At 46.0% G+C, this 25,623-nt stretch overlaps 1 protein-coding gene across 1 annotated transcript in view; it reads right to left on the bottom strand.

The window, feature by feature from the left end:
• LOC143982529 (cytochrome P450 2G1-like) overlaps positions 1–20,173 on the bottom strand; it is a 108,493-nt gene extending 88,320 nt beyond the window's left edge. The window contains exons 1-2 of the mRNA XM_077481359.1: positions 19,935–20,173; positions 28–190 (exon numbers count right to left, since the gene is read on the bottom strand). Coding sequence (XP_077337485.1) covers positions 28–190; positions 19,935–20,132 — 361 coding nt within the window. The 5' untranslated portion in view covers positions 20,133–20,173. The remainder of the gene's footprint in view (positions 1–27; positions 191–19,934) is intronic.
• Between the last annotated feature and the right edge of the window lie 5,450 nt (positions 20,174–25,623).

The following is a 25,623-nucleotide window of genomic DNA, read 5'->3' as shown; positions in this document are numbered from 1 at the left end:
TTTGCTAGATATGTACAGATTACTCACCATGGTTATGGTAGGATGTGTCAAATGTTGCTGTATCTCCTCTGGCTAAGAAATCGTCAGCTCTATCCACATAGACTTCTTTGACTGCATTGTATCCATTAACCACCACGACTGGACGAGACCCCAGATAGATGGTAAACACGTCCCCGTATTTCTCTCTCATCTATATAGAAAAAGAATATATTAATGATATAGATTGATAGATTCATCCCAAATTACACCAGTATATACAGTGGTGTGAAAAAGTGTTTGCCCCCTTCCTCATTTCCTGTTCCTTTGCATGTTTGTCACACTTAAGTGTTTCGGAACATCAAACCAATTTAAACAATAGTCAAGGACAACACAAGTAAACACAAAATGCAATTTGTAAATGAAGGTGTTTATTATTAAAGGTGAAAAAAAATCGAAACCATCATGGCCCTGTGTGAAAAAGTGATTGCCCCCCTTGTTAAAACATACTATAACTGTGGTTGTCCACACCTGAGTTCAATTTCTCTAGCCACACCCAGGCCTGATTATTGCCACACCTGTTCACAATCAAGGCATCACTTAAATAGGAGCTGCTTGACACAGTAAGGTCCACCAGAAGATCCTTAAAAGCTACACATCATGCCGAGACCCAAAAAAATTCAGGAACAATTGAGAAACAAAGTAATTGAGATCTGTCAGTCTGGAAAGGGTTATAAAGCCATTTCCAAAGCTTTGGGAATCCAGCGAACCACAGTGAGAGCCATTATCCACAAATGGCGAAGACATGGAACAGTGGTGAACCTTCCCAGGAGTGGCCGGCCGCCCAAAATTACCCCAAGAGCGCAGCGACGACTCATCCAAGAGGTCACAAAAGACCCCACAAAAACCTCCAAGGAACTGCAGGCCTCACTTGCCTCAGTTAAGGTCAGCGTTCATGCCTCCACCATCAGGAAAAGACTGGGCAAAAATGGCCTGCATGGCAGAGTTCCAAGGAGAAAACCACTGCTGAGCAAAAAGAACATCAAAGCTCGTCTCAATTTCTCCACAACACATCTTGATGATCCCCAAGACTTTTGGGACAACATTCTGTGGACCGATGAGACAAAAGTGGAACTCTTTGGAAGGTGTGTGTCCAAGTATATCTGGCGTAGAAGGAACACTGCATTTCAGAAAAAGAACATTATACCAACAGTAAAATATGGTGATGGTAGTGTGATGGTCTGGGGCTGTTTTGCAGCTTCAGGACCTGGAAGACTTGCCGTGATAAAAGGAACTATGAATTCTGCTGTCTACCAAGAGATCCTGAAGGAGAATGTCCGACCATCTGTTCATGTACTCAAGCTGAAACGAACTTGGGTTCTGCAGCAGGACAATGATCCTAAACACACCAGCAAGTCCACCACCGAATGGCTGAAGAAAAACAAAATGAAGACTTTGGAGTGGCCTAGCCAAAGTCCTGACCTGAATCCTATTGAGATGTTGTGGTATGACCTTAAAAAGGCTGTTCATGCTCGAAAACCCTCTAATGTAACTGAATTAGGACAATTCTGCAAAGATGAGTGGGCCAAAATTCCTCCAGGACGCTGTAAAAGCCTCATTGCACGTTATCGCAAACGCTTGGTTGCAGTTGTTGCTGCTAAGGGTGGCCCAACCAGTTATTAGGTTTAGGGGGCAATCACTTTTTCACACAGGGCCATGATGGTTTGGATTTTTTTTCACCTTTAATAATAAACACCTTCATTTACAAATTGCATTTTGTGTTTACTTGTGTTGTCCTTGACTATTGTTTAAATTGGTTTGATGTTCCGAAACACTTAAGTGTGACAAACATGCAAAGGAACAGGAAATGAGGAAGGGGGCAAACACTTTTTCACACCACTGTAGGTGGGGTGCATCGTGATGCGGCAGCAATAACACGCACAGGCCAAGTGCGATGAAAGAACTTGTATTGAAATAATACAAAGACAGTTCACAATTAGCCCGGTGGGAAGGCAGCCCAACCGGGAACATTCACAGGCCCAACAATCCAACAGTGTGTAGAGCGCAGAATTCAGCTGAACTGATAGCGCCTGGTTGAGAGGGGCAGAATGTGGCCTGGCTGTCTTTTGCCCAAGCAGGAAGATGTCCAGAGAGGTTGTGAGCCCTACTCTTTCCCTCCTCGTCTGGCACTTTTCCCTGCCGCTAATTCTGTCCCTACCATGGGGGATACCTGTCCCTACTGTAAAATCTGCTCCAAACCTGGGAGCCAGGGCCTTAAAAAGGCTCAGTCTGACCCAAGATGATCTCTAGAGTCACATGGAACAGCAATATTCAATGAGACTTCCTTTCCAATAGCAGTGCTGTTGCAGAAGAGCACCACCTACAGTGGAGAAAGTAGACTGCACCTGCCTACATGTACTTTTAGGCTGGTGATCGCTGGCTTCATGTCCATGAAGGAAGGCGGGAAGTGGGTCCTGAGACTCCTTGGACAATAATTCTCAGTCTCAGGAGCTCCTTCCTGATTGGCCATGAGGAGAAATAGGAAGACAATAGTGAATATTAATTTTCTACTGTCACACAAGTGGGTGGACTCGGTTCGCTCTAATCACGTACTTCAAGAAAAAAAAAAACATTGCAATCCATGTGTACAGCACCCTGCATGTAGATTAGGTGCCGGGCACATGGATTAGGGGGTGGCGCCCCTAATGGAGCAGCTGCCACTGCCTATAGAAAAAAGTCACAGATGGGAGTTTACTCCCACTTTACGCTATCCTGGGAGGTGGAAGATAAGAAAATGTATTTCCTGGACCTAGAAATGATTGTTGATAAACATTCAATTAATACAAAAACATACTTCAAAGAAGTGGACAGGAATAGCTACATACCAATACAAAGTTGCCATTTTGATCCCTGGCTAATAAACATACCAAAGGGACAGTTGGTTAGACTTAAAGCTTGTTTGGCTGGGCTTCTCCTCTGGGTCACAGGGTTGCAATTCATTTTGCACTCCTGTGACCCGTTTTCAGCAAAGAGCGGACTGAAGTCTGCTCTCTGCTGACGTCACAGAAATCAGTCCATCCCGACAATAGGAGTCTGGATCTACAAGGTGCCTGGACTGAGATGGCCACTCCCCGCTCCTCCGCAGCTCAGTGCTCCAGTGAGTGTGTGTGTGGGGGGGGGGGGGGGCAGAGCGGAGAAGTGCTGATTGACCGTCAGCAGCTCTCTGCTCGGGGAGCTGTGAGAACCGAGCCATTGGCGATGTTCGAACGCTCGGTTCTCAGTGTAGAGGCACCGGGGAACAGATGCAGTATCGGACCAATGCTGCATCCGCCTAGGTAAGTATGATGGAGAAATAAAACCCCAAACCCATACTTCTCTTTTAAGCCTGGTAATGTATACAATACAATTTTTTGGTTGCATGAAAAAAAAACTGACAGCTCGGTCGGGAGCCGCTGCCCTCCCACAAGAACACTCCGATCATCACTTTCTGCCATTGGCTGAGAGTGCTGATCGGGAGTCAGTCGGCTGCTGGTTTTCCATCATGCACGTCCGACAGAAGTCAGTCTGTCAAAACAGGCCGGTGTCTTGTCTAATAATGTCCTCCATCGGATAGTGTCCGCTGTGTACTGCGCATGCGCAGTACACAGCAACACAGATTCCGAAAATTGCCGAGGATGAACGGCGCCTGCGCCGTGAGTCCAGGTTCTATCCCCACTATCCAAGTGGACATAGAGTAGGAATAAAAAAAGAGCCGAGCGCAGCGAGGCCGAGCCCGAAGCGTGGCAAATGAAGCTCGTCTGCGAGGGGCCCTTTAATACCACCTCCACTCACGGTGCAGGCGCTGTTCAGCTTCGGAAATTTTCTGAAGCTTCGTCTGCTACGTACTGCGCATGCGCAGTACGGGGCGGACGCTATATGATGGCCGGACACTATACGGCAGAACACCGGCATACACAGGGGCAGAATGTCGGCCATTATTTTTTGTACCGGCAAATGTCTCTCAAATTTCTGGGCTTTAGAAGAAACTGTACAACCAAGGAAAACTATGAGGAACAAGCTAACCTGATTGGTAGGAGATTTATATACAAAATATAAGAAGGCATTCATCCATTATGAGGTCTGTCTAGAGATGATCACGTGGATATCCATGAGACTAAATTGGATAAGGAGAGAGGAGATACCCAACGGGAGTCTATGCCCGGAAGTGGGTGTAAATACCTATCTCCACCCCCCTCCCCCCTGAAAGGTGCCAATTGTGACACCGGAGGGGGGGAGGGTTCCAATCAGCGGTGGAGTTCCACTTTAGTGTGGAACCCCGCTTTAAGGGAGTCTACACATCTGACTACCCCGACATTGGGAAACAGACATTTCAAGACCTATAACATAGGTGGCGTTGCTAGGCAGTGAAGTAAAAAAAGTCATACGCTTGGGCAAGCATATTAGTATATATAATATACATGTGTGTGTATGTGTATATATATATATATATAATATATAAAATATTGTTACATATCTGAGTGTGGATCCCCACTTACATCAGAGCCCCACTTACATCAGGGTCCCCAGAGAGCCCCCCCCCTTACATCAGGGTCCCCAGAAAGCCCCCTTTACATCAAGGGGGGGATTACGATTCCCGATAATTACATTGCCCGGCAGATTGGTACAGAAGTGGACACCGTGACAATGATTAGATTGTCAGAACTGTTGAATATAGATAAGAACTTGTGCCTGATAACATTAACTAGTCTTGTTCTTCCCCCGGCCACCAGCTGAGCAGATGGACCCAGGAGCCAACCCTATGTAAGAGGCTCGGGGCTATGGGCCCCTAGATTTGGGGATATAGCCCCAGTAGCCACCCCTTAGCGACGCCACTGGGTCTAGGTAACAGGTACGGGGTCACTAGCTGGTGGAGCACTGGAGAAGATACAACAAGCACTTACAGCACTGGGATTTGGCACTGGGATTTGGGTTATAAACACCAGTAGAATGTTTTATGTAAAATATCACAGGGGAAGGCTATACCTATTAGTGGAATTCACACTCAAAAAGGAGACACAGCGAGTGGAATATTTCACCAATTGAACACTTTTAATACACTAGTCCCAAACAGTATTGTTTGGACTTTTTAGCACTGGACATTTATTGTGTTGATATTATTAGATTATTTTAGAAATATTAGTGCTTTATTTAGAAAGTTCATTTCTATTGACTTCTTGGATGTGTATATATAGTATTTTCCATTGTACACATTGGTACATCACAACAGCGCAGCATTTTTTTTATCTATATATTTTCTACTATATGTGAGGATCAAGGAACACACATTCAGTGACTGCAGCAGCTGTCAGATCAACACAGATTAACACTTTAGTTTCATCACATTTTTTGGCAGCGCACAGGTTTTTTTCTTTATAAGTTTTCTTTTTTTCTTTTTTTCTTCTATTTGCATCTGCTGATCCAGTATGTCTCATTGTTTTTCAAAAGTACAAACTGTCCAGCAGAATGCATCAGTTGCAGAGATGGGACAAACCATTTACAGTAACACTAGCAGGGATGGGCAGCTTTTATTTATACATGTAAAAACTTTATCCCAAAAGAAAAAAAGAACTGTTGCTGTAACTGTTTAAAGTGTGAGCTGGAGTTTGGCTTCGATTTGTTTGTGTATTTACATCTTCTGTCTGCACAGCAGAGAGAGGGGTTCTAGCACATGCACACCTTTCCCTCACAACTCTGACGGCTTCCCTCCTCTCCTGCCGACAGCTGCTGCAGGCACACTGGGGATGCCATTTACTGACCCCTTCCTTTCCTGAATGAACACAGTGAGTGATGGGTACCAATCACTCCTGTGTCTATCCATCACTGAAGCATAGTAAACTGTGCTTACTATGCTTCCATTTTTGAATGAACAGGAAGCTTCAGAGTGCTTCCTATTCATTCATCTGTGCGTGCAGCAGAGGCTGTAGAGAAAGGGACTAATAAATCTGTGTGCTCAGTCACTTTTTGCCAGGGAGGAGGGGTCCTGTCAGGTAGGTTGTATGGGGCCCCATGATTTCTAACAGCAGCCCTGCCCCCCAGACTGACAATGCGGCTGTCCAAAGGTGCCCCCTGTGCTCCTTCATCCAGAGAGGGGTAGTCTAAGGCTTGGTTCACACCTATGCATGTTTTAATGCTTTTTGCAGAAACGTACTACAGTCTATTTAAAGTGTTTGTTACGCTAAAAAAAAATGGATCCTGTTCCTTTCATTTGGCCCCCTGTATCACCTGAAATACCTGACTGATCCTGCCTGGTTCTGCCCCCCCCACATGTAAAATTATCATGGTTTATCATGGCTGCTGAATCCTGACACCGTGGTCAGTTTATGGGCCTCTTTAACAATACTTTAACATTGTTTCCTATGGGACACATTCACATCTATGCTTTTTTCAGCCATTTGGAAAGGGTCAGGGACTTTTTAACCATGGAAGATTTGGCTGCTCAATTGCCAGAGCACTTTTTGCGATACGGCACTGCGTCGCTTTAACTGACAATTCCGCGGTCGTGCAACGTTGCACCTTGCATGCTTTTTTTTCCCCACAAATAGAGCTTTCTGTTGGTGATATTTGATCATCTCTGTTTATTTTATTTATTTTTTGCTCTATAAACAAAAAAAGAGTGACAATTTTGAAAAAAACACAATATTTTGTACTTTTTGCTATAATCAATATCCCCATATTTTTTTTTTTTTTTTTTTTTTTTTTCTCAGTTTAGGCCGATATGTATTCTTCTACATATCTTTGGTAATAAAAATCGCAATAAGTGTATATTAATTGGTTTGCGCAAAAGTTATATTGTCTACCAGTGGCGTCGCTAGGGGGTGATTTTTGGGGCTATAGCCCCAAATCTGGGGCCCATAGCCCAGAGTTTCTGCAGGGGTCCCCAAGGGGAGGGGGGCTCTCTGGTGACCCTATGTAAGGGGGGCTCTCTGGGGACCCTGATGTAAGTGGGGGGCTCTCTGGGGATATATATACATACACACACACACACGTATGTATGTATATTATATACATGTGTATGCCCGCCCAAGCGTATGACTTTCTTTAATACGCTATTATGGGCTCTAGCCCCAGATCTTTTGTAGACCTAGCAACGCCCCTGGCGTCTACAAAATGGGGGATTTAAGGAATTTTTATTATTATTATTATTTTTTTTACTAGTAATGGCGGGAATCTGCGATTTTTATTGTGACTACGACATTATGTCAGACACTTTTGACACATTTTTGGGGCGACTGACAATTATACAGCAGTCAATGCTATGAAAATGCACTGATTACTGTATAAATGTCACTGGCAGATAAGAGCTTAACACTAGGGGAAGGTCAAGGGGTTAACTGTGTTCCCTGACTGTGTGTTCTAACTGTAGGGGGAGGGGACTGACTATAGGAGATGACAGATCGTGGTTCCTAGCATGATCTGCATCTCCTTTCAGAACAGGGATTTGTATGTCTACACACACGTGTCCCTGTTCTGCCTCTCGTTCCAGCGGTCACTCATGGCCGGCGGTCATGAGCATTGCCACCCCCGCAGTGCAGAGGGCCGTCGGAGGTGCGCGCTCGCCTTCTATCCCGCTTAAAGGAGCGGATGTATAGCAACGATGGCTCGTGGGATCGTGCCGACCTGCTGCAGTATAATGACGGCTGGTCAGCAAATGGTTTAAAGCAAAACGGTGCGTTCTTGGCTCAATAGTAGGGATGAGCTTCGTGTTCGAGTCGAACGTTCGTTCGTGCGTTCGCCGAATTCCGAACGTTTGGGCCGTTCGCGGCAAAATTCGTGTGGCCCACAATGCACTGCGATGGCGCAATGCATTGCTGTCTCACGATTGGCCAAGCATGCACTGTGACCCCGCATGCTTGGCCAATCGCAGCGCCAGCAGCGAGGAGAGCCATGGTTGGCCACAGGCATCCTGCCTGTGGCCAATCATAGCTCAGGCTGTGTAGTGCACGCCCCACACTATATAAGGCCGCCATTAAGGCGGCCTTGTGCAGTGTGTTGGCGTCTGAAGCAGTGGGTGTTCTGTGTACCTTCAACACAGTTACACACCAATCGTTTTTGGCTGATTTACTATCTTGCTCTTGTGTAGTGGTTACTGTCTGTGCCCTGACCGCAGTATACACCACTACACTATATTCACCTCACCTATATAGCTAGTGATCTAGCTTTAATAATAGAGCTTGCAGTCAGTAGTGTTAGTGCGTGCTGTCTGCGTGCTCTGTACCCAGTACATACCACTATATACACCTACATAGCTGTTCTCTATTTGAGCCCGATTGTCATCTGCAGGAGTTATTGGAAGTTGTGTGTGCTTCCAGCACAGCACAGTATACATCTGTATATACCCCTTTAACTCTGCTGTTTTCTGGTTATTGTCTGCGTGCCCTGACCGCAGTATACACCGTGATATTCACCTCACCTATATAGCTAGTGGTCCATCTTTAACAATAGAGCTTGCAGTCAGTAGTGTCACTCAGGAGATAGTGCGTGCTGTGTGCGTGCTCTGTACCCAGTACATACCGCTATAATCCACCTACATAGCTGTTCTCTATTTGGGCCCGATTGTCATCTGCAGGAGTTATTGGAAGTTGTGTGTGCTTCCAGCACAGCACAGTATACATCTGTATATACCCCTTTAACTCTGCTGTTTTCTGGTTATTGTCTGCGTGCCATGACCGCAGTATACACCGTGATATTCACCTCACCTATATAGCTAGTGGTCCATCTTTAACAATAGAGCTTGCAGTCAGTAGTGTCACTCAGGAGATAGTGCATGCTGTGTGCGTGCTCTGTACCCAGTACATACCGCTATAATCCACCTACATAGCTGTTCTCTATTTGGGCCCGATTGTCATCTGCAGGAGTTATTGGAAGTTGTGTGTGCTTCCAGCACAGCACAGTATACATCTGTATATACCCCTTTAACTCTGCTGTTCTATAAAAAAGGCATCTGCAGGAGTTAGTGGGTGTTGTGTGCCTCCAGCACAATATAAACTACCCAACTACTGTTTTACACAACTCCCTTCAGGCCATTACCATGTCTGGAAGGCCAGCAAGGAGAGGCAGACAGGCGCGAGCCGATAAAAGAGGGCAAGCAGGCTCTGTGTCTAGAGACAACAGTGCTGGTCGTGGACGCGGTGCATTGTCATCAGCACGTGGCCATGGGACATGCTTGTCCTTCTTTTCTGCAGCTGGACATGTTGAACTGCAACATGCCAACGACTTGGTAGAGTGGATGACCAAGCCCTCTTCATCCTCCTCATCCTCTCTCACCCAGTCTCAGGGTAGTAGAAAAGCAGCTGCCAACACATTGTCGTCCCTCCTCTCAATGTCATCATCAGTGACTCCTTCCCTAGACCCACCACGTCCTCCTGAGGAGTCTCCTGAACTCTTTGAGCACAGTGTTGGGTACATGCTCCAGGAGGATGCCCAGTGTTTGGTGGGCTCTGATGATGACACTCAGCTAGAGGAAGGCAGTAGCATGAGCGCAGAGAGAGAGGATGCTCAAGAAGCACAGCAATCTGGCAGTCATGTTCCACAAGCTGCAGCATACTGCCAGGTTTGCTACAGCGATGAAGAGGGAGGGGATGATGAGGGCACTGACTCCACGTGGGTGTCTGGAAGGAGGGAGGAGGAGGAGGAGGAGGCACATGTCCAACGAGGCAGGATGCCCTCCGGGGGCCAACTTAGGGGCAGCACACCGACTGAATCACACCGCAGAGCTCCGCCTGCGCAGAGCGCTTCCTCTGCGCGTTATTCTAAAAGTTCTTTGGTGTGGGCCTTTTTTGAGACGAGTGCATCAGATCGCACCGCTGCTATTTGCAACATATGTCTCAAGCGTATCTCACGTGGCATAAACATCAGCCGCTTGGGCACCACATGCTTGACCAGACATATGTTGACCTGCCATGCAGCTCGTTGGCAAGCATACCTCAAAGACCCACACCAAAGAACAAAGCGGACCTCTCCTTGCTCCTCATCAGCTGGCATCTCCAACCCCACTAGACCTGCAGTCCTCTCTGAAACCTGCTCTGAGAGGAATGAAGGTGTAGAATTAGGTGTGTCACAGCCAAGTGCTTCCGGGAACTCTGCTAGTGGTACATCCACGTCCGATTATAGCAGGCAAATGTCCCTGCCCCAGCTGCTGGACCGGCGGAAGAAATTTACTCCCAGCCATCCACATGCCCAGCGGTTGAATGCTAGCTTGGCTAAATTGCTAGCACTTCAACTGCTGCCTTTTCAGTTGGTAGACTCGGCCCCCTTCCGTGAGTTTGTACAATGTGCGGTTCCTCAGTGGCAGGTCCCCAAACGCCACTTTTTCTCACGGAAGGCGATTCCGGCTCTCTACCGGCATGTGGAAGGCAATGTCCTTGCCTCGCTGGACAGGGCGGTCAGCGGTAAGGTGCATATTACCGCTGACTCATGGTCCAGCAGGCATGGACAGGGACGTTACCTGTCTTTCACGGCCCATTGGGTCACTCTTCTGGCTGCTGGGAAGGATGCAGGACAAGGTGCAGTAGTGTTGGAGGTTGTTCCGCCACCACGCCTCCAAAATGCTACTATTGGTTGTGACCCACCTCTCTCCTCCACCCCCTCCTCTTCTTCTTCCTCCATGGCCTCTTCCAGTGCTCTGTCCTCAGAACCAGCGGTGCTCTGTAGGCGTTGCAGGGGCTACGCAAGTACGCAGGCAAAACGATGCCATGCCGTGCTTGCGCTGGTTTGTTTGGGGGACAGGAGCCACACTGGGGCGGATGTTTTGTCAGCTCTGCAGGGGCAGGCCGAGAGGTGGTTGACGCCACGCCAGCTTAAGCCAGGAATGGTGGTTTGCGACAATGGCACCAACCTCCTCTCCGCCCTCCGACAGGGACAACTGACCCATGTGCCCTGTGTAGCTCACATCCTTAACCTGGTGGTGCAGCGGTTCTTGGGCAGGTACCCCGGCTTACAGGATGTCCTGAAACAGGCCAGGAGAGTCTGTGTGCATTTCCGCCGATCATTTAATGCCTGTGCTCGGCTGGCTGAGCTCCAAAAGGAATTGAACCTGCCCAAGAACCGCCTTATATGTGACATGCCCACCAGATGGAACTCAACATTGGCCATGCTGCAGCGGCTGCACACGCAGCAGAGGGCCATCAATGAGTACCTGTGCGACTACGGCACCAGGACAGGGTCAGGGGAGCTTGGTTTTTTCTCACCACGCCAGTGGGGCATGATCAGGGATGCATGCACTGTCCTGTCACCGTTTGAGGAGGCCACAAGGATGGTGAGCAGTGACAGTGCATGCTTCAGTGACACTGTACCTCTTGTCCACCTCTTGGAGCATACGCTGCGTGGAATAATGGACAGGGCACTTGAGGCAGAACAGAGGCAGGAAGAGGAGGACTTCCTTGCCTCTCAAGGCCCCCTTTATCCAGACAGTGTTCCTGCTGTGCCACCCATCACACAGGAAGAGGGTGAGGAGGAGGAAGAGGAGGAGGAGGATGATTGTGTCAGCATGGAGGTGGAGGCTGGCACTCAGCATCAGCAGCAGCAGCAGCAGTCTTATAGGGATGATTTACAGTCCCAAGAAACACGTGGACTTGTACGTGGCTGGGAGGAGGTAGCTGCGGATCATGTTGTCCTTAGTGACCCAGAGGACTCCGGACCGAATGCCTCAGCTAACCTACGCTGCATGGCCTCCCTGATCCTGCAAAGCCTGCGGAAGGATCCTCGTATTCTTCGGATCAAGGAGAGGGACCATTACTGGCTGGCCACTCTCCTTGATCCACGGTACAAGGGTAAGGTTGCCGACCTTATCTTGCCATCGCAGAGGGAGCAGAGGATGAGACATCTCCGGGAGGCCTTGCAGAAAGCTCTGTGCAACGCGTTCCCGGAGACTGGGAGGTCACAAACTCCTGGTCCTGGACAACGTGTTGCTGAGGCATCAGTCAGAAGGAGCGGTGGAGAAGGTGGCCGTCTGACTGATGCTTTCAGACAATTTTTTAGTCCGCAGCCCCAAGGTATGATTGGTTCCAGCACCCATCGCCAGCGTCTAATTTACATGGTGCAGGAATACCTAGGGGCAAGGTCAGACTTGGACACCTTTCCCACTGAAAATCCTCTGGCTTACTGGGTCTTGAGGATGGATCACTGGCCAGAGCTTGCACAGTATGCAATTGAGCTACTGGCCTGTCCTACATCCAGCGTTCTTTCGGAACGCACTTTCAGTGCTGCTGGTGGCTTTTGTTACCGATCACAGGATGCGCCTGTCCACCGAATCAGTTGATCGACTGACCTTCATCAAGATGAATCAGTCTTGGATCACCCACAGCTACCAAGCACCTGAAGCTGATGTAACCGAATAATTTTTTTTGAAATACCACATCCCTTCAAGACTGCCTATGCTGATGCTGAGTGACTGTCCTGTTATGTTGATTGTCTATCCTCTTCCTCCTCCGCTGATATGTTGGAAGAACATTTTTGGTTCTGGGTGATGCCAGCAGCCCAATTTTTCTGCCCCTGTTTAACAGGGGCGTTTAAGTACAATTTTTGATGCAATGCTTTGCAGCAGGGCTAATTCCTGCAATAAAACTACAGTATATGGCAGAGGTTGCAGTGTGATGGCACCAGTGCCTAAGGCCCAATTTTTCTGCCCCTGTTTAACAGGGGCGTTTAAGTACAATTTTTGATGCAATGCTTTGCAGCAGGGCTAATTCCTGCAATAAAACTACAGTATATGGCAGAGGTTGCAGTGTGATGGCACCAGTGCCTAAGGCCCAATTTTTCTGCCCCTGTTTAACAGGGGCGTTTAAGTACAATTTTTGATGCAATGCTTTGCAGCAGGGCTAATTCCTGCAATAAAACTACAGTATATGGCAGAGGTTGCAGTGTGATGGCACCAGTGCCTAAGGCCCATTTTTTCTGCCCCTGTTTAACAGGGGCGTTTAAGTACAATTTTTGATGCAATGCTTTGCAGCAGGGCTAATTCCTGCAATAAAACTAGAGTATATGGCAGAGGTTGCAGTGTGATGGCACCAGTGCCTAAGGCCCAATTTTTCTGCCCCTGTTTAACAGGGGCGTCTAAGTACAATTTTTGATGCAATGCTTTGCAGCAGGGCTAATTCCTGCAATAAAACTAGAGTATATGGCAGAGGTTGCAGTGTGATGGCACCAGTGCCTAAGGCCCAATTTTTCTGCCCCTGTTTAACAGGGGCGTTTAAGTACAATTTTTGATGCAATGCTTTGCAGCAGGGCTAATTCCTGCAATAAAACTAGAGTATATGGCAGAGGTTGCAGTGTGATGGCACCAGTGCCTAAGGCCCATTTTTTCTGCCCCTGTTTAACAGGGGCGTTTAAGTACAATTTTTGATGCAATGCTTTGCAGCAGGGCTAATTCCTGCAATAAAACTAGAGTATATGGCAGAGGTTGCAGTGTGATGGCACCAGTGCCTAAGGCCCAATTTTTCTGCCCCTGTTTAACAGGGGCGTTTAAGTACAATTTTTGATGCAATGCTTTGCAGCAGGGCTAATTCCTGCAATAAAACTACAGTATATGGCAGAGGTTGCAGTGTGATGGCACCAGTGCCTAAGGCCCAATTTTTCTGCCCCTGTTTAACAGGGGCGTTTAAGTACAATTTTTGATGCAATGCTTTGCAGCAGGGCTAATTCCTGCAATAAAACTACAGTATATGGCAGAGGTTGCAGTGTGATGGCACCAGTGCCTAAGGCCCAATTTTTCTGCCCCTGTTTAACAGGGCCGTTTAAGTACAATTTTTGATGCAATGCTTTGCAGCAGGGCTAATTCCTGCAATAAAACTACAGTATATGGCAGAGGTTGCAGTGTGATGGCACCAGTGCCTAAGGCCCAATTTTTCTGCCCCTGTTTAACAGGGGCGTTTAAGTACAATTTTTGATGCAATGCTTTGCAGCAGGGCTAATTCCTGCAATAAAACTACAGTATATGGCAGAGGTTGCAGTGTGATGGCACCAGTGTCTAAGGCCCATTTTTTCTGCCCCTGTTTAACAGGGGCGTTTAAGTACAATTTTTGATGCAATGCTTTGCAGCAGGGCTAATTCCTGCAATAAAACTACAGTATATGGCAGAGGTTGCAGTGTGATGGCACCAGTGCCTAAGGCCCAATTTTTCTGCCCCTGTTTAACAGGGGCGTTTAAGTACAATTTTTGATGCAATGCTTTGCAGCAGGGCTAATTCCTGCAATAAAACTACAGTATATGGCAGAGGTTGCAGTGTGATGGCACCAGTGCCTAAGGCCCAATTTTTCTGCCCCTGTTTAACAGGGGCGTTTAAGTACAATTTTTGATGCAATGCTTTGCAGCAGGGCTAATTCCTGCAATAAAACTACAGTATATGGCAGAGGTTGCAGTGTGATGGCACCAGTGCCTAAGGCCCATTTTTTCTGCCCCTGTTTAACAGGGGCGTTTAAGTACAATTTTTGATGCAATGCTTTGCAGCAGGGCTAATTCCTGCAATAAAACTAGAGTATATGGCAGAGGTTGCAGTGTGATGGCACCAGTGCCTAAGGCCCAATTTTTCTGCCCCTGTTTAACAGGGGCGTTTAAGTACAATTTTTGATGCAATGCTTTGCAGCAGGGCTAATTCCTGCAATAAAACTAGAGTATATGGCAGAGGTTGCAGTGTGATGGCACCAGTGCCTAAGGCCCAATTTTTCTGCCCCTGTTTAACAGGGGCGTTTAAGTACAATTTTTGATGCAATGCTTTGCAGCAGGGCTAATTCCTGCAATAAAACTACAGTATATGGCAGAGGTTGCAGTGTGATGGCACCAGTGCCTAAGGCCCAATTTTTCTGCCCCTGTTTAACAGGGACATGTAATTACAATTCTTGATATAATATTTCACAGGAGGGCCCCTTCCTGTGCCCACCCAGAGTAACGGTGAGGACTTATAGTGTTGTGGCACCAGCACCACAACCACCAAAGGTCAATTTTTCTACCACTGTTCAACAATGGCATGTAATTACAATTCTTGATATAATCGTTCACAGCAGGGCGCTCCAGCGCCCACCAAGAGTCACTTTGAGGGCTTACAATGTTGTGGCAAAACCAACACCTTGTTCCGCCATTTCTGCAGAGCATATAGGGCAGACCCCTACTTTCAAACATCCAATTTACAAACATCTCCTACTTGCAAACGGAAGGAGACAACAGCAAGTGAGATGAAAAAAGATGGACGACAAAACAAATTATACAGGGGTGATAACCCTTCCCTATGTTTTCCAAAAAGCTTAAATATCGTTTTTTTGACTGGAGCTAGACTTTAAAAATGTACCAGTTGAAAATTACAAACAGATTCAACTTAACACAACAAACCTACACAGTCCCTGTCTTGTTTGCACCACCTGTATACTGCTGTTCTGAGTATATAGGGCCTGGGGGCCACACACATTTCCTTTTTTTAATATGGGTACGGGGTTCCCCTTAATATGCGTACAAGACTCAAATAGGCTGGTAATGGGCAGGGAGGGCTACCCATGCCATTTTTCTGAATGATTTTCAACCATATTGCAGGAACCAGATATAACATTAAAACCGCAAGCAGTTTTAAATGGTGTTATTTCCGTTTAATGTAATTTTGTGCAGGGACTGTTCTAAACACGGGAAACACGTGGCACTTCACAGGCATACTACAGACACCCCCCAGGCACCATATTTAAAGGAATATTTCATTTTTTTTCACTTTAATCATCATTAAAATCAGTGTTCCCGCCAAAACGGCCGCTTTTAAAACTTTTTATTGCATTGACCCATGTCCCCTGAGGCAGGAGTCAGGTCCCCAAACCCTTTTTAGGACAGTATCTTGCATATCAGCCGTTAAAATTAGCACTTTCCATTTCGAACGTTCGAGTCCCATAGACTTCAATGGGGTTCTAACGTTCGTTACGAACGCGGGGTCCGTTCGAATGTTCTGGTGCGAACCGAACCGGGGGGTGTTCGGCTCATCCCTACTCAATAGACTTAATTTAAGTAGCTGCAGAAAAGCACATATTGTGTTTTTGCTGTGATATTACCATGATTTTGCTGTGATTTGCTTTTTTATGTTTTTTTTAATGCCCCAAAAACAAATGTAGCAAAAAAAAGCATAAAAAATGCAAAATGCGTGAAAAATGCATCAACGACTCATGTGGAAAAAACACAAAATGCACCGCAAAAAGCACTGCAGGAATGGATCAAAAGCAAACTGCATAGGTGTGTACCAAGCTTAAAGTGGGAGTCCGCTGGGACTCCGCGTTTTTTTTTTTTTTTAAAAGCCAGCAGCTACAAATACTGCAGCTGCTGACTTTTAAAATAGTGACACTTACCTGTCCAGCGCGCCAGCGATGTCGGCACCCGAAGCCGATCTCTCGATCGTCTCTCGGGTGCTGCCGTCGCCATCTTGGGTATGGGAATCAGGAAGTGGAGCCTTTCGGCTTCATTTCCCGGTTCCCTACTGCGCATGCGCGAGTCGCGCTGCGCAATAAGGATGGACCCGCTGCCTCTGGGATCTGTGTGTTTCCCAGCAGGCAGCGGGGGACTTTCGGAAAGGGGCGTAATCTACGCCCCTTTCCGCAGAGAGCTATCCCGGAAGTGGGTGCAGATACCTGTACTGTACAGGTACCTGCACCCCCCTGAAAGGTGCCAATTGTGGCGCTGGAGGGGGGGAGGGTTCCGATGAGCAGAAGGTCCACTTTAGGGTGGACCTCCGCTTTAAAGAGATTGTAAAGTCTGAAGCTGGGTTCACAATTCCATGACAGGAGAGTGTGCCTGAACCAGTACCCACCAGACCCCTGCTGTGATCCGCATGCGATTTAGGTGTGAACCCATACTCAAGGTTTTTCACCTTAACCACTTCAGCCCGGAAGGATTTACCCACTTCCTGACCAGGCCATTTTTTGTGATACGGCACTACTTTCTACTTTAACTGACAATTGTGTGGTCGTGTGACACTGTATCCAAACAAAATTGATGTTCTTTTTTTCTATAAAAAAATAAATAAAAAATTTTGAAAAAAGAAAAAACATTTTTTTTACTTTCTGCTATAATACCTATCAAAAAAAAAATAATAATAAATTATATATATATATATATACATACAGTAACAACTAATTTATTCATAGGTATAGTATAGGCCATATATATTCTGCTATATGTTTTTGTTAAAAAAATATCGCAATAAGCGCATATTGATTGGTTTGGGCAAAAGTTATAGTCTCTACAAAACAGGGGAAAGATTGAGGGACTTTTTTTTTTTCATTGTTTTTACTGGTAATGGCGGTAATCTGTGTTTTTTAGCGAGACTGTGACATTCTGGAGGACAAATCTAACCCTAAGTAACACTTTTTGGTGACCAGTGACACCAATACAGTGATCAGTGCTATAAAAATGCACTGATCACTGTATAACTGGCACTGGCAGGGAAGGGGTTAAAACTAATGGTGATCAAAGGGTTAAGTGTTCCCTAGGGAGGTGCGTTCTAACTGTCAAGGGATGGGCTCACTGGGAGTAGAGAGAGAGATCTCTGTTCCTGATCACTAGGAACAGCTGATCTCTCTCTCCTCCCCTGTGAGAATGGGGATCCGCCTTGTTTATAAAGGTAGATCCCTGTTGCCAGTGCACAACCGACGTACCGTATGTATAGTAATAGAACTGCAGTGGCTGGTCAGCAACTGGTTAATGAATTCTATGCATTAAGGTGAAAAACCTTCTTTTATGCAGCTGTCCCCAGAGCCACCCCTTTTTCTTACCTGAGCCCATCCGTTACAGCAATGTGTCTCTCTCCTCATTGGATTGATTGATAGAAGCAGGAGCCATTGGCTCCCGCTGCTATCAATCGAATCCAGTGACATGGGAGCGGGAGTTGGGGTCAATAGACACAGCAGGGGGACTCGGGAGTGTGCCTGCATGGGAGCCCCCATGGAAAGCGGCTCTCCGTGGGGGCACCCGATGAATGTGCACAAGCATAGAGGCACCAGCCGCTGTCTCTCTACTCATTGGATAGAATGATAGCAGTGGGAGAAAACGGCTCCCTCTTCTGTCAATCAAATCCAGTGATCCGTTTGGTTCGCACCAGACCATGTGAACAGGTAAAAAAATTGTTCGAACATGCGAACATCGTTAAAGTCTATGGCACATGAATAATCAAAAGTGCTAATTTTAAAGGCTTATATGCAAGTTATTGTCCTAAAAAGTTTGGGGACCTGGGTCCTCCCCCAGGGGACATGTATCAATGCAAATAATGCTTAAAGTGAAACAATAAAAGTGCAATATTCCTTAAAATTTCGTACCTGGGGGGTGTCTATAGTATGCCTGTAAAGGGGCTCTCAAAGCACCCTCCCAATGTTGAGGGCATGTGGCCTGGTATGGTTCAGGAGGGGGGCACTCTCTTGTCCTCACCTCTTTTCCTGTGGCCTGCCAGGTTGCGTGCTCAGATAAGGGTCTGGTATGGATTTTTGGGGGGACCCCACGCTTTTTGTTTTTAAATTTTGGTGCGGGGTTCCCCTTAAAATCAGGTCTGGTATGGATTTTGAGGGGGACCCCCAAGCCATTTGTTTTTTTAATTTTGGCGTGTGGTTCCCCCCAATATCCATACCAGACTTGAAGGGCCTGGTATGGAATTTAGGGGGACCCCCACACATTTTTTTCAAAAAATTTGGGTTTGGGGTTCCCCTGTGGGGAAATCCCCATGCTGTTTTTATCAATGAACGTTTATGTGTATTGAGGACCGACAATTCATTATAGCCACGAGTAGCTTTAAATTACTTTTTTTTTCCTTTAGAATGTCATTTTGCTGTCAGACTGTTTTAAGTACAGGAAACATGCGCCTCTTTACAGGCATACTATAGACACCCCCCAGGTACGAAATTTAAAGGCATATTACACTTTTATTGTTTCACTTTAAGCATTATTAAAATCACTGCTCCCGAAAAAACGGCCGTTTGTAAAACTTTCTTTTGCATTGATACATGTCCCCTGGGGCAGGACCCGGGTCCCCAAACACTTTTTATGACAATATCATGCATATAAGCCTTTAAAATGAGCACTTTTGATTTCTCCCATAGACTTTTAAAGGGGGTTCTGCGGCTTTTGAATTTGCAGCGAACATCCAAATTTGTTCACTCGGACATAAAGCTCATTCCTGGCAAGCTGCAATATAATACATTTTGGGGTTCGAGTTTAATACCGCTTTAATATTTAAATTAATCCCCCTGGAAGGATGAAGTTCCTCTTTGCCCTTGTACACACGGTCGGAGATTCTGACAACCAAATCCATCAGAGTAATTCCGACGGATTAATTCCGGAAGAGGTCTGGAAGTGATGTTGCATACACACGATCAGACAAAGTTGTCGGAAAATCCGATTGTACATAACGTGATGACGTTATTTTGTTACGACGGGACTACGTTCAGGCTAGTAGCCAATTGCTTTGGTCTAGGAATTTGATCTGAGCATGCGTGGCACTTTGTCCGTCGGAGTAGGCTACACATGATCGGAGTATGTCCGATAGGAGCATTTTGTCGGAAAATTTTACCGGCAAGTTGTAAAAGTTGGTCCATTGGATATAGTCCGATGCAGACCACACACAGTCGGAATATCCGACAAAACGGTCCGATAGGACACATTCCGTCGGAATCTCCGACCGTGTGTACAAGGGCTTTGAGGTTTTTGAGCCTTTTTTTACATCAGATTATATATATATATATATATATATATATATATATATATATATATTACTAATTACATTCACAATTGTTCTATTTAGAAGAAAAGCTGTTACATTTATATCTAGTAAATATAACAGAGCATGTCTGGTCTATTTGCTAATCCTTATCTTAAATGTTTTATAGAAGATTCTGTAATTTGTTTGCCTTTATTTTCTGAGTCAACTGATAGTAACCTACAAGATCCATGCATCTCAGAGATGAACATCCACTTACTTTTCCCAGAAGAGTCACAATGTCTCCTCCATGTAGCTGTAGAATGTTCCCCAGTAGAGGTAGGGGGGTCGGACCTGGTGGAAGTTTTCCTCTTTTCCAAAGCAGACTTAGGCTCATGAAACAGAGAAGCCCGGTGACTACTAGTGCAAGAAAGAGAGTGATATTTTCCGAGAAATACATGGCTGGTTCTGAGATCATCCACAATTACCAGCCTAGAAGCACTGCAGATCATTTCTATACAGACTAACAGAATATCAAATGGGTGGGACTATTACGTAGATATTGCAAATAGCATGTTGGATTAGCTGGAAACTCTGTAAATATTCTTTCATTCTGTCTAACCAAGAAAAATTCCTGAAAGCTCAAAAGCAAGCATTTGTTATATTGCAGCTTACTATTTATTTTTTACAAGTAGACACTTAACAATTCTTACATATGGTGCTTGCATTAATTTTCTCTCTCTTTTTTTTTTTTTTTTAGGCTTTCTTTCTTTCCCAGTGATCCTTCCAGTAAGCTGTCCTGCAGATGTAGCAGTTAGATGGTCGGGACAAACCATTTACCACTGACAGGGGTGCTTTACTATGATCAGCTTTTATTTATTTATGTAAAATGTTTATGCCAAAAGAAACAACTGCTTTCTATAACCGCTTAACCACTTAAAGTGGTTGTAAATAAAGTAAAGAAATATCTCCTAAGCCTACACGGTTTAGGAGATATTTACCAAAAGACAAGCACCACTGTCTATGGGGCAGGGGCCATTGACAGCGGCGCGCAGGAGCACTGGGCATGCCACTGCTAACGGCGATATGCCTTTAGTGGCGGCTCCCGTGCGCATGTGCGGGAGTGACGTCATCGCTGCTCCGGCACTGTGGGTAGCCAGAGCTGCGATACCCGGAAGAAGATAGACGCTTTGTGCTACAGGGGACAGTGGTGACATCACTGCCTCCTGTGTCAGGTAAGTGACACATAATGGGCTACTATGCGATCCTTAGTAGCCCGTTATGCTTTACCTTTGCAATGAGACAAAGAGGAAGTAAACCCATCAGGGTTTACCTCCTCTTTAAAGAGGTGGTCCACCTACAAATATATATATATATATATATTAAAAGCCAGCAGCTACAAATACTGCAGCTGCTGACTTAAAATGGACACTTACCTGTCCCAGGGTCCAGCGATGTCTGCAGCCAAAGCCGATCAATCACTTGGCTCTCGGTAGCTGCCGCCGCCATCCTCTGTGAGGGAATCAGGAATTGAAGCATTGCGGCTTCACTTCCTGGTTCCCTACTGCATAGCTACCAACTGTCCCTAATTTTGAGGGACTGTCCCCTGTATATGTATATAAAATGCACTTTTATCTTTCAAAGTGTTTCCCAATGCTAAACCTTTCATCCAAATTCTAAATTGCTGCATTTGTAAAATTTACAAGCCAATATAAAGGAATAGTAGAGGTAAACCTTTTTTTTTTTTTGGTTTCTTTAAGGGGCTGCGGCGGGAGGCATGTCCTATGCCTACATACATTCCCATCTCAAAATGTTGGGAGGTATGCTACTGCGCATGCGCAAGTCATGCTGCTCGTCCTCGCAGCGCTATCTCCTGGGACCTGTAATCTCTGGCGCTATCTCCTGGGACCTGTAATCTCCGGCGCTATCTCCTGGGGCCGTGTGTGTCCCAGCAGATAGCGCGGGACACACACCTATGGCAGAGGCTCTTTACCGAGATCGGTGTGTCAGACTGACACACCGCGCCATCAATCGCCACGATGCACACCCCCACAGGCGCGCAGTGGCTGTTATCCTGCTGGATGTCATATGACGCCTAGTCAGGATAACTGAACCACCGCCTGACTATCATTCTGCTATTGGCCAGGCGGGAAGTGGTTAAGAGCTATGGACGTTGCTTCCACCCTGTGGTAATATGGAGACGGGTGGAGGCCATCTTCCCCTCACTCGTCTTCCTACACACGAAGGGGACAGACGTGATGGCCTCTGTCAATGCGGTAAGAGGCGGTGGGCACCGGAGCGCAGCGGTAGGGGGTGGCCCCTCTCCTGCCACCGATCAAAGTGATCTTGTGGCGAATCTGCTGCAGGGACCACTTTTATATTAAACCAGACCACCTAATGAGGATGAGGATACTGGGGTTATGGCAGCTAGCTGCTCACGTCTGCTGCAGTAAAGAAGGTTTTACACCTTAATGCATAGAATGCAATAAGGTGAAAAATGCAGAGGCTTTACAACCCCTTTAATGATTGGTAAGCTGAAAAAAAAATTATATTTTTGGCTTTGGGTTTAATACCACTTAACCACTTAAGTCCCGGACCATTTGGCTGCCCAAAGACCAGAGCACTTTTTGCAATTCGGTACTGTGTCGTTTTAACTGACAATTGCACGGTCGTGCGACTTGGCTCCCAAAAAAAATTGATGTCCTTTTGTCCCCACAAAGAGAGATTTTTTTTTTTGGTGGCATTTGATCACCTCTGTGGTTTTTATTTTTTGTGCTATAAACAAAAAATAGCGTAAATTTTGAAAAAAAAAAGCATTATTTTTAAATTTTTGCTATAATAAATACCCCCAAAAAATATATAAAAAAACATTTTTTCCCTCAGTTTAGGCCAATACTTATTCTTCTACATATTTTTGGTAAAAAAACAAAACCCAATAACCATTTATTGATTGGTTTGCGCAAAAGTTTTATGTCTACAAAACAGGGGATAGTTTTATGGCATTTTTATTGATAATTTTTTTTTACTAGTAATGGCAGCAATCAGTGATTTTTATCATGACTGCGACATTATGGCAGACAGATCGGACACTTTTGCGCGATTGTGGCACCATTCACATTTATACAGCGATCAGTGCAATTAAAAATGCACTGATTACTGTGCAAATGTGAATGTGACTGGCAGTGAAGGGGTTAACCACTAGGTGGTGCCGTAGGGGTCAAGTGTGTGGTCAAGTGTGTCCTAGGGAGTGATCCTAACTGCAGGGGGGAGGGGCTGTGTGTGACATGACACTGATCACCGCTCCCAATTACGCTACCCCAAAGCACCCTCCCCATGTTGAGGGCATGTGGCCTGGTACGGTTCAGGAGGGAGGGCGCTCTGTCGTCCTCCCACTCTTTTCCTGCAGCCTGCCAGGTTACGTGCTCAGATAAGAGTCTGGTATGGATTTTGGGGGGACCCCTACGCCATTTTTTAAAAGATTTTGGCGCAGGGTTCCCCTTAAAATCCATACCAGACCATTCAAGTCTGGTATGAATTTTGGGGGGAACCACACACCATATTTTTTTTTAATTTGGCACAGGGTTCCCTTTAATTTCCATATCAGACCCAAAGGGCCTGGTATGGATTTTAGGGGTACCCCACAAATTTTTTTTTTATTATTTTGATTCGGTGTTCCCCTTAATATTCATACCAGATCCAAAGGGCCTGGTAATGGATTGGGGGATCCCATGCTCTTTTTTTTAATGAGTTTTATCTATATTGCCAAGACCCAACAATTCATTACAGCCACGATCAGTTTTAAATTTCAATGTAATTTTGCTGTGGTAATGTTCTTAATATGGGAAAAAAATGTGCCACTTTACAGGCATACTATAGACAACCCACAGGCACGATATTTAAAGGAATATTTCATTTTTATTGTTTCACTTTAAGCATTATAAAAATCACTGCTCCCGAAAAAACGTCAGTTTTTAAAATTTGTTTTTGCATTGATACATGTCCCCTGGGGCAGGACCCAGGTCCCCAAACAATTTTTATGACAATAACTTGCATATAAGCCTTTAAAATTAGCACTTTTTGTTATTCATGTTCGTGTCCCATAGACTTTAACGGTGTTCGTGTTTTATGCCAAATTTTTTTCCTGTTTGCATGTTCTGCTGCGAACCAATCAGGAGGGTGTTCAGCTTATCCCTACATCCAGTACTGTATATATTGTATATATGTCCTTTCACACCTTTTAGTGCGTTCAGAATCTGGACGAGTGTGTGAGGTCTGTAGCACCCTCTAGGTTGTTAGATAGTGAGTAGGATGTGTACAGAGAGGTTTTTGTTAGGATAGGCAAATTTACAGGCTTGGCTGGCAGCCAAGCCTGGGTGTGTTTTGATCTGGGTTGGGAGTGATTTAGAGCAGAGCTGGTGACTAGCAGACAGCATCACTAAGACTTCCCACTTCTTTCCAGGGCCTTCTAGAATATTCTGGAAAGAAAGGAGGAGAGGGGAGGTGGAGCTGCTTGGGGTGTTTTGAGGAGCACTGACCAATCCCCAACCTGGATTGGCAAGGGACAGGCCTCCTCAAATACCTAGGGTCAGTCCTGCTGGTAGGAGGAGTTGTTTGGGTGGAGGCTAGAAATGGAGTGATAGGCTGTAGTGGCCTTCGAGGGAGCTCCCCAGTCTGGGTGGGGGGAATGGCCTGGGGCTCGGATGCAGATAGGTCCCTTTTCATGACACATGGAGGTGTTCTAGACAGGTGGCATGGGAGCAAGAGAGGACAGCAAGAGAAAGCATTACCGGGCAAGTCTCCAGGGAGGAAAAACAGGTCGCAGCCAAGAGGGCTGGTGAGTGAAACACAGTCATGAGATGAATGGGGAGGCACGCCTGAGAGGACTGGGAGAGTGCAGTCTGGGATGGGTGCAGAGCCAGTAAAGTCAACTGTGGTGACACGGGCAGTGCAAAGAGGCAGCTGTGGCCAGGAGGGCTGACAGGGTCTGAAGATGGGGTACTGGGCTCAGTAGCTACCTGGACAGCTAGCACTGGGACTACCTACATATTTTCCTACACCAAAGGGGCCTGGCTGAGTCAGTGTCAGGCCTACAAATCAGTGCTAGCTGGTTCGGGAAGTGTAAGCAAGTAATGTGCTGGAGGTGTTGAGGAGAGATAGTCTGCAAGCAAGTGATGTGCTGGAGGAAGAGAGAAGCTAGAATCTAGTTCAGTCCCAACATTGACTTTCAATCATCTGGGCATCTCATACTATCCCTATCCAAGTTAATTTCCCTCAATAAAAATACAAAAAAAAAAACAAGTGCAAGGACTGTTTCATGTCCCTGGATGCCTGAAATTGTGCGCCTGGCTGGGCAGGGTCACAGACAGACCACAACACTCAGCAGCCCTTATGGGTGTACCCGCTACAGGTCGAAGAATTGAAAGGGGAAACTGAAAAAAATTCAAGTGACCTGTGTGTGTTATTTCACTCTCCATCTGAATGTTAGACACAGACAAAAGTACTCACAGACCCACCAGTGGAAATCAAATGAATGGAATTTACTCTATCGATCTATGATTTCTGGTTTTATGGGTTCAAAGTCCAAAGGAGAGAGGAAAAGAGTTTGCAGGATACCCAATCAAAAATTCATCTGCTCAAATAAATAAATAACTTTAGCTCCTCTCACTGGCCAAGGTAAGGATATGCTGGTAGTAACAATTGTTTAATGTGTGCCTTTAAGCAGGGGTGTCACTAGAAATCACAGGGCTCAATAGCAAAATGTTGTATGGGCTCCCCCCCCCCCCCCCAAAAAAAATGAACCAATGCAATTGAATAAAAGATTACCACACTCATGTATCACAGTACCCAGGCAACAGCTTATATTAATTTTGAATAACAAAGTATGCAGTATATTGTATGCAGCCACTGAAGGACACACATGCATACCCCATCAGTACAGACACCCCTCACCTCAGTGCTGACCCCCCCAG

Source organism: Lithobates pipiens, unplaced genomic scaffold (genome assembly GCF_037356315.1).
Source record: "Lithobates pipiens isolate NorthernLeopardFrog02 unplaced genomic scaffold, aLitPip1_a1.2 Scaffold_1, whole genome shotgun sequence".
Lineage (NCBI taxonomy): Eukaryota > Metazoa > Chordata > Amphibia > Anura > Ranidae > Lithobates > Lithobates pipiens.
This window is presented reverse-complemented; position numbering and strand designations above follow the sequence as displayed.